Raw genomic sequence first — 9594 nt, 5'->3', positions numbered from 1 at the left:
CATTTCTAGTGCTTCAGGGGACAGAGGAATTGAATCTGTGTGTCCCAGACCTTTGGGTAGTGGGGCTGTTGCAATTACGGTGTTTTAAGATCATTCTTGGGTGCACAGCTAGCAAAACAAAGTGTCTCAAAAAATCCCAGTGTGTCAAAGATGATTCCTTCCCCTCCAAGAAAACATCTTGGTTTATTCAAGTGTAAATGCCAAACCCACACACTGAGGAGCCTTTCTGCTCGCTGCCTTGGCTCTGCCTCTTGTCTGCTTGCTGATACGACTGCTTGGTGTTTCGCCGCCTCCTTCGCGTTGCACAGCAAGCAGATGTTTCTTGCCCAGTGGGATGCGAGCAGATTTTGGGGGATGCCTCAGACATCAGGCCTGAGGCTTAGACCTGGGAGGTTTTCCTAAGATTGATGTGTTTTTTCCAGGGTTGATCCTGTTAAGCATTGCCCCAAGCCTCCTGCCTCTTGGCAGAATGGTCCTTACAAGGGGCAGCAGTAATATTTCATGGTGTTCAGACAGCTTGGGCAGGCAGGGCAGGACACAGCCCCCATCCCTCTTACCTTGTTGGGGGTCTGTTGGTTTGGGCAGCTGGCAGTCAGGCAGCATGCTGGGTGCAAGCCAGAGTCTGGGGCACCTGCGGTCCCTCTGAGGCTCCTGGCGTGTGCCCAGGTCCCTGGTGAGAGGTGCTGTGCTGTGGTTTGTCCGATGAGCAGAGCACAGGCTGTGGGCTGCTGCCCAAGCCCAGGGGTGCTGCTGTCTGTGCAGACCTCTGCACGGAGAACTGCACATGTGTACCCGACTCTGGCCTATGGAGGGCAAGGGTGTGATGTGTTCTGCTGGTCTGGGGCTTGTTTCAGACTTTGTCCTCTGTTTGGTTTTAGGTTGGCGATAAAGTAATGATCCTGGCTAGGTCAGGGCTCTGGCAAGAAGTGGTGAATGTGCCAGCCAGTCAGACTTTCCTGATGCCTGAGGGGATGAGCTTCGAGGAAGCAGCTGCCCTTCTTGTCAACTACATCACTGCCTACATGATCCTGTTTGACTTTGGAAACCTGAGACCCAACCAGAGTGTCCTTATCCACATGGCTGCAGGTAAATAGTTCTTGCCAGCCTGTGCTGAGACTTTTGGCCTCAATATGCAGCTTCTGAATGGGTGGCATGGGTGAGGAAGTGATCAGAACGGGGCTAGACTGACAAAATGTCGCCTGCCAGGGATGCAGGCTTCACACTGACCCAGGCACTGACGAATGCTGAACCCATTTCCTAGCAGCTGGGGTCGGTCTCCCCCAGCATGTCACAGGCGTCAGCCTGCCCCAGCAAAGCCTTTATTACGTACCCTCCTGGTGCTGTGGTTGGTACAAGCAGGGATAATTTATCTATCCAGAGGCTTTTCTGACTGCTGGAGCTGTTTGCTTCTAAGTCTTTTTCACTGTTGCTTTTCAGGTGGTGTGGGAACTGCTGCCATCCAGCTGTGTAAGACTGTAGAAAATGTCACCATTTTTGGCACTGCGTCTGCCTCCAAGCATGATTCACTCAAGGAGAGTGGAGTCGCTCACCCCATTGACTACAGAACGATGGATTACACAGAGGAGGTCCGGAAAATCTCTCCCAAAGGTACTGTGTGGTGGAGGACTTCTACAACTGTCCTGCATTTCTTTCAAGTGCAAAGAAACTTCTAGTTACTTTCAATTCCATCTAGGTGTTGACATTGTCCTGGACCCCCTGGGAGGATCCGATACGTCCAAAGCTTTTAACCTGTTGAAGCCAATGGGCAAACTCATCACTTATGGTAAGTGTGAGCAGCATGCCCAAACCCCAGCTTCTGTGTAGGAGGGACTGTGTGATGGCAGGGTGGGTGTGGATCTGCAAGGGATTGCTCCGTGCTGCTCCTTGCCTGGAAGCACAGCCATGAGGGAGCATCGCTGTTGCTGACTGCTGTGTGTGTTGTAGTTCTGTTATTTCACGAAGGTCTTTAGGATGCTTTGCTTGGGTGAGGCACTGAGGGAAGCGATTCGTGCCGTGTCCCAAGAGCTCTGGTCACAGGCTCCAAGACTCTTTCCTCCCATGGCGAGATCTCTCTTCAAGTAAGAGCCTGCAGGGGAAGCTGGAATGTCCTCATGGAGGAACGCTCTCACAGCTGCTTTGTCCAGGCTGACTTAATGCACAGCACTAATAGAGCCTTGCTTTTCTTCTAGAGGATATGTGGGTGATGAGATTTGAGGCTACTGAATACTTATCTCTCCATTCCCCAGCCCTGAAACACTGTGATTTTTGTCCCGTGGACAAAGCCCGCACACAACCCCCAGTGGGATTCCAGACACTTGCACCAGTGTGCTACTTCTGTTGTCCCAGCCGTTGCAGTGTGTGGCTCCCCTGAAGAAGCCTGACTGTAGCAAAAGGGGAGTGCCATCCTCCCAGCTTGGCTGGATGTAACTTGTAACCCTCTCTTGCCTCTGCCAGCACTCCAGCCTAGCTGCACTGCTGCTGCCCTCCTAAGAGAGGAGTTGCTCTATATTTTTGCAATATATGGGTGCCGACAATCCAAATTCTGTGTATCTGGAGGCCGAGGCAGGTGCCTGTTTCCATCGAAGGTCAGTTGGGCAGATCCTGATGCGATCCAGTTCTCACCTCTGTCGTTCATCACTGTGTGAATGGCTGTCAGCCTGCGTGTTGCCTGAGCTTTTACCTGGGATGCCCACTGTCTCTCGTGTTGTGCTGATCCCCACTCATCTGTGGCTTACCTTCTTTTTAGGCGTAGCAAACCTGCTCACTGGGCAGAAAAGGAACCTCATGGCTATGGCTAAAACCTGGTGGAACCAGTTCAGCATCAATGCCTTGCAGCTCCTACACCATAACAAGGCTGTGTGTGGCTACCACCTTGGATATATGGATGAAGAATTTGAGCTTGTCGGAAGTGTTGTAGCCAAGTTGGTTAACCTTTACAATCAAGGCAAAATCAAGCCCAAAATAGACTCTGTATGGCCCTTTGATCAGGTGAGTCTGAGCTAACATAGACTGGCAGCACCCAGAATTACTGGACAATTGTTTTTTGCACAGTGAGTTCTGGTTCAGTGTGAGCACCTTGTTCATGGGGACTGAACTGTTGCAAATGTTTAATAACTGTCTGTTCTCAGATATTTGGTGCCTTTTTCCTTTTAAGATATAAAGTGGCTGGGCTCTTCTGCTCCAGTGCACAGAGCTGGGCAATGCCAGACAGCCTCCCCCTGGAATAGGGCAGGTGCTCAGCTGCACTCTGTGGGCAGCAGTAGCCCATGAAGAGGCTGGGTTATGCATCAGACTGGAGACTGCCCTGCATCTGCACCCGGTAATTAAGCAGACAGCTGGGAAGGTTGCTGCTGTCCTTTCACGAGTGAAAAAGAGACTAGGCAGCGAAGCAGAATGAGGATGTTGGAAGGGAGCAGCATTTTTTTCAGCAGCTCTGCTATGCTCGTTGTTGCATCCACGTGTCCAGGGAGAGTTGGGTTCTATCCCTTGGAAGTCCTTTGCTGAGGTAGGTCTTACTGCAGGGGTGCAAAGGACTTGGTAGTGATCAGTTGGTGTTAGTACCTGAGAACTAATTTGATGCAAATGCTTAAGGAAAACTCTTTTGATTCCAGGCCTGGCCCGGGTGCTGTTTTGCTTAAAAAATAATAATAATAAAAATCTATGCATGTATTGTTCCGTGGTTGTGTAGATGGTAGAAGCATTATCCTTCTGACTGTTGGCTGGGTTTCTTCAGTGCTCCCCCCTGTTTGGAAAGGAAGCTGTGGTGACATGCACTTCACTCTTCCACGGTTTGTGTAACGTACACAAGGATGGTCTGCTACAGTTGACCTGTGTAAATTCTTGAGGACAGTTTCCTATGGGCAGGCTGGGGTGACTACCCAACTCTGTCCCAAATGCATCTGCGCAGAGGCACCCAAATGCTTGGTACTTGCTTGGACTGCCAGGAAAGCTGCCTCTTGGCTGGCCCTCGGACTAGTCTGGGTGGACCAAGGGGCCCAGGAAGGGCATGACTGCACTGCGTGCTGGGTGTGGGTCTCATGAGATTCCTGTTGCTTCCAGGTGGCAGATGCCATGAGGCAGATGCAAGAGAAGAAGAATGTCGGAAAGGTCATCCTGGTCCCTGAAGCACCCAAGGAAGAATCCAAAAAAGAAGAGAACTAAGGAGAAGAGATGTGTGCAGATTGTGAATTCATGGTTTAACTCCCTGATCTCTTTGGGACCTGGAAATGGACAGATCAGTAGCTTCCATCTTCACCAGTACAAGAACATCGTGGTTAAAGTTCAGATGAGGTTTGCATGCTCTCGTTGTGACTGACCCTTTGCCAGATACACCTCCTGCCCTAGCTCTCTGTTTTGAAGCCACCTTTTTTTGTACATTTTTCTAATCACTTGTTTCTCTACTGAATTTCCAAACTAACCTGTTTTTCTCTGGCAGTGCAGCTAAAGCTTCCAGGCAGTTGGTGATGAACAACTGCATAGCCTGTCACTGTAAAGTCAGGATGTAACTGCCAAGTATCTCCACAGAAACCGAGCCCTGCTGAAGCATTTGCGCTGTCACCTTTGAGAAGTTTGTTCAGCCGGAGAATGGGCTTTTTTTCAAACTTAGGATGTTTCCTCAACAGCCAGAAGAAAAGCATGGCTGGCCAAGTTTAATTCTGCCATAGGCTACTCTTCTGTTTACGCTAACCATGCTCTTTCCTCTCTGCTTTCGTAGGCCTCTAACACCAGTCAGATAGTAACGGGTCATGTTGTCTTTGCCTTGTAAATAACCACCCTGGCGTTTTGGAGTCTATGGCATATTGCACTTAATTTGCAGTCACTTCTCTATGCAGTTGGCAAATAACCTGACAGGCTGGTCTGGTCTGTATCTGAATACAGAAGAAAAGTTTCAGTTAGGTAGCTTGATCTTGTCCATTTTCTGATTCCAAACTGTATAGGGAGATCTACACTGTGTCTGATTTTTAGAGACCGTAAGGACTCAACTGTGTCTCAAATGACTGGAACAATTGATGTTGGCTCTGTGGGTTATTAATGTTGGGCTCCAAGTTGGTATTGTTAAGGCTAAACTTCACCCTCATGTTTGTATTTCCAAGGGTTGCAGTGTTGAATTGGACTTCAGCAAGATGGGAACAAAATAAGCCCCTGTTAATGCTTGTTTTGTGCTGTGCCCTGTGTGCTGGGAAGGTGTTGCTGTTTGGGAAGTAATTTTGCAAGAACCAGTCCTGTAAGCATGCTTTCCAGGAGCCTGAGCTGGCTCTTTGTGGCACACCACTCGGTAAAGTTATCACCAAGTTACCAGTGTAGATGGTAAACTGCCCAGCTCTGTGTCAAGCCTCCTGGCCTGGGCATCTTGAGCAGTTTAAACTGTGCTTTCCATTCTCTCCTAGCTAGCTTGTTAGATATACTCTCAAACCAGCTCTCACCTTGTGGTTCAGTGCTGCAGTAGGGCTTGACTCTTCTTCCCTTGAAACTGCAAGTTGGGACCCTTGGGGTCTCTTTCAGCCCCAAGGGTTTAGCAGTTGCCTGGGGTGCTCCTCCTAGACCAGAACTCAGTTTCTCTTCCTCTTTTCTTTCTTCTGTGCATTTGGAAACGTAGCTGTGCAGAGACCCAAGCCTAGTTCTGTGAGCACTTCATGTCCTGGGTGGTGCCCCCCCTTCCTGCTGGACCCTGTTTTCAGTCCTGAATGACTGTGGTGCTGCTTGTGCTTGCTTTGAGTCTTCGTCATGGTTTTTAAGTGCTGCAGGCTTCTAGGCTTCGTTTTGGATTTGAAAAGGTAAACCTGAGGGCCCCAAGAGGAGCTGCCCATCATGGAAGAGCGCAGGCTCCAGGAGCAAAACCTTGCTATTAGGAGTCCAGCTTAACCAAACCCCAAGGAGGGAAGGCACCTGCTGGACGAAGGGCCCCATAGGTGAAGCCCTCCCTCTGGTGATCGAGAGCAGCCAAGCCCTGTGCAGGGCTGGGGGTTCCTGTGCAGGTGAGGAGTATGGCTTCTCTCTTGGCCAGCAGTATCCTCCAGCAGGGCTCTTGTCAGTGCAGCTTGTACTTCAGGTGCTTGGGCTCAGTCCCTGGTTCTTTAGAAATGCATAGGCACAGCCTCTAGGGGACTTGCTCTGGCTAACTTTAAGTATTAAAACAACCCCATTCCCTATGACCTCAGAGGAGGAGCTGGTGCCCTGTCACAGATCCTTGTCAGTCCATCTCTCACACTTGATATGTGAACTTCATAAACATGGTCTGATGAAACTCACAAGCACAACTTTTAACCTTTCTGAATCCAAAATCCTACTGCTTCTCCTTTCAGCCTGCTCTGTGATGCTAATTTAGATTAAATCCAAATGTCTAATGCTGCTTTACCAGGTCTGACAACAGAAGGACTGTCTAAATTGCTGAAACGGGAACTCTGGACCTGTTCCTCTGAGAAACTGGACTTCACCTTGATGAAAGAGCAGCGTGCTCAAACAGCACACAGCGCTGCACATCTTCAGGTTCTGCAGTTGTAAAGGGGAAAACTATCAAATTGTGTTTCACAGTAACATCCTCTCCTTGCTTTACTCTCAGCTAAGTGCATGCTCAGTGCCTTACTTGGATGGCCTTGGATCAGGCAGCGTAGCAAGGCTCTCGCAGTCTGTCCCTCCCAATGCAGCGCGAAGGAGGAAAGTGGGAGTCTTGCAGCTTCCCACAGGACACCTCTGACATGCTGCCTTGTGGTACACCACAGAAAACAGTATCTCAGTGCCTTCTTCTACGTGCCTGTAAGGACTAGGAAGTCACTGGAGCCTTTTCCATTCTGGCCTTTCAAAGTATTGCCAAAAACCTGTTATGACTCTTGCTAGCTCTGTTTTGTGAATACTGGTGATGTAGTCTGACTTACTGTGAATAAGGTGCTCCCTTTCCGTGTATTGCAGCCTTTCCAGGGCTGTCCTAGTGGTTCTGTGCTCCCCAGTCCAGAAGAGCTACTGTAGATCTCCTGTCTCCCCCAGGGCAGCTGTTTGGCTCCGGCCAGTCCTCAAGCGAGGCTTTATCTGCTGCCCCAGCCTTGGCTCTCTGGAAACAGTCCCAGCTCCTGACTCTCTTTGGGTAGCTGCTCATGCATCTTCTACCTACAAAGTCCTGAAGCCCTTATCGAGGCAAGAGTGCTAAGCAGCTACCATCTGTTAAGAGTTTAGCACTGACTGTTTTACGTCCCTTGGTAGCAACATTGTTTTCTACAGAAGGACCGAGATTAAAGATAACTTTTTGCCACTGCCTCACTGATCAATGCTCTGCTGTAGGTGGTTGTGGTTGGTTGTTTTTTGGGTTTGTTTTTTTACCTTTTTTTATGGACAAACATTTTATGGGCCAATAAGTATAGAACCTATGTAAAACAACTTCAAGTGTCTTAACTCAATAAAGTTAACCAGCAGGTTTGTATACTAAGGACCAAAGCAAAAAAAACCAACAAAACCCACCACAAAAAAACCAAACAAAACCCACAAAAACCCTAGGATAAAAATCATTCCACTTGATGTTGCTTAACTCTTTAGGGCAAAGTCCTGCTATTGAGGAAATGGGAGATTCCTGTGCTTAAACTGTGTGCCATTCCAGCTATCAGAAGTGCAATTTGACGTTTATTTTACTGATTGTCCGACCCAAAGGTTATGCTGTGAGGAGTCCAAGTGGAAAGCGTAAGGTCCCCAGCCCTGCCTGCTGCCATGGCAGGGGTGCCTGTGCAAGTGCCACTCCTGTGTCATGACTGCAGTCGCCTTCGCAGACTGGTACTGCTGGTCTTGGACAAAATGCAACTCCTTTGCTATCACCAGGCAGCTTTTGTCATGTTTTTGACTCTTTGGTTTCTCTCAAGCTCACTTGTATTGGACGCTAGCTGCAGAAGAGGAAGGGAGTGGAAGCAGCCTCGGCTTGCACAGAGGAGCATGACTGCTGCCAAGTACTTTGAGATGGGGGAAGGAGTTTAGCTGTACATTTCATTTTGGACACCTGTATTAAACTAGAATCGATTGACCAGGGAGATGTAAGAAGCATTGTGGGCCTCAGGCTTTAATTGGTGCAGGATCCTGGCCCACTTATAGCTGCTATCATAGGTGTAAAAACCACTCTTGTTGCTTAATGGAGACTCTAATGTGCTAAGCCCTGGTGATGGCAAAGTGTGACTGGCAAGTAGTACATGAGCGTGATGTGACATGCATTAGACTCTGAGCCTCTTACAACATATGGTCTGGTCTGTACTGTCTGAGTCGTGTTGATTTGCAGATACATGATATGAGCGATACTCATCCTACAGACACATGGAAAATCTTTGTTTAAAAAAAATATATTCTGCTTTGTGCGTGTAACCAAGTTGGACAGAAAGCAAGTGTGCCAATGCTGTTTACATGACTATAATGTGTAATGCTCCTCCGTCTAATGTTACTATATGCCTTATGTGTTTCAAATGTTAATTAAAAGCATAACAAAACCCTCAGTGGTATGCTGCTCAGTCTTCTGTTGGAATGAACCCTCTGCCCCCAGCTCAGCCTCTGGGGCACTTTTGTTGCTTCTCTAGGCAGTCAGTGGTTCGACACATTCAGTTTATAAATTCTAACTCTCCCAGGGTGAGAAGATGCCTCTGCTCTCAAGGACTGTTAGTTGTTGCCCTGAGTGTTGCATTGATCTTCTAACATCCAGTTCTAGAGGACAACTATGGTGATTTTTGTTTGCAAAGCCCTTAGCTGGCCTCTGCACTTTACTCTGTGTCTGGGTGTCTCTGTAACCAGTTGAGATTGAAATGGGCGTCCAGGGTGAGGGTAAGACAAGGTGTGAACAACCACTACTAAAAATGTGGGAATAAGTCTTGTTTATTTGTGTTTCTCCACTTAGAGACTGTCCATGCCTGTATATTTTCATATGAAGCAGCTGTCCTGGGCCCTGAAAGCTGTTAATGCTCTCCCCGAGAGCACATCAGGTTGCCTGCTGGTCCCAGAGCAGGTGCTGGGGAGGGGCTGTAGCTCAGGGCTCTCTGCTTGAGGACGAAATGTCTGAGTTGAATGGCTGAAATTAATGACAGCTCAGGTCTGGCACAGGCTCTGGCTGTGGCTGAGCTGGAGCCTGCCTGTAGTGGCCAGAGGTGGAAGAGACTTCCAGGAGATGGAGGCTGGACTACATGGAGGCTCCTGCCCAGGTTTGGATTATGCTGCTAAAAGCCATGGCAGGGCTCAGCCTGGAGCTGGTGTTGAAACACACTGTAACTGGATGGTGAGGACACGCATCCAGAAAGAGCTGGAGTTTCTGGGAACACGTTTTTCCTGAGCTGTCTGTGTTAAGCTGCAGTTTTGTCAGCTGGAAAAGAAGGTGAAGCGAAGGCATGGGCTGTTGCTGCTCAGGCAGGGAGTCTCACGCGATGCCCAGTTTCTTCAGTACTGTGCAAACCTCATGGAGATACTGGGCATCTGGATAGCCATTCCTGTGGGGCAGAGGGAAGTGGTGTAAATCCTCCTGATGGTGCTAAAACCACTGAAGGGAGCAGCAGTTTATTTTTGCCCCATCCCTTCAACAGGGGCTGAGGGTGGAAGTCCTGCTCCCTGGGAGCTGCTGCTGCCTACAGGCACAGCTTGCACCCA

The 9594-nt window shown here is 48.9% G+C and overlaps 1 protein-coding gene across 1 annotated transcript in view; it reads left to right on the top strand.

Moving 5' to 3' along the window:
* Positions 1 to 4324, top strand: part of VAT1 (vesicle amine transport 1) — a 4494-nt gene extending 170 nt beyond the window's left edge. The window contains exons 2-6 of the mRNA XM_009699771.1: positions 879 to 1086; positions 1438 to 1608; positions 1694 to 1783; positions 2747 to 2988; positions 4060 to 4324. Coding sequence (XP_009698073.1) covers positions 879 to 1086; positions 1438 to 1608; positions 1694 to 1783; positions 2747 to 2988; positions 4060 to 4161 — 813 coding nt within the window. The 3' untranslated portion in view covers positions 4162 to 4324. The remainder of the gene's footprint in view (positions 1 to 878; positions 1087 to 1437; positions 1609 to 1693; positions 1784 to 2746; positions 2989 to 4059) is intronic.
* Positions 4325 to 9594: the final 5270 nt, after the last annotated feature.

Source organism: Cariama cristata, unplaced genomic scaffold (genome assembly GCF_000690535.1).
Source record: "Cariama cristata isolate BGI_N322 unplaced genomic scaffold, ASM69053v1 scaffold39434, whole genome shotgun sequence".
In the NCBI taxonomy this organism is placed as follows: domain Eukaryota; kingdom Metazoa; phylum Chordata; class Aves; order Cariamiformes; family Cariamidae; genus Cariama; species Cariama cristata.
This window is presented reverse-complemented; position numbering and strand designations above follow the sequence as displayed.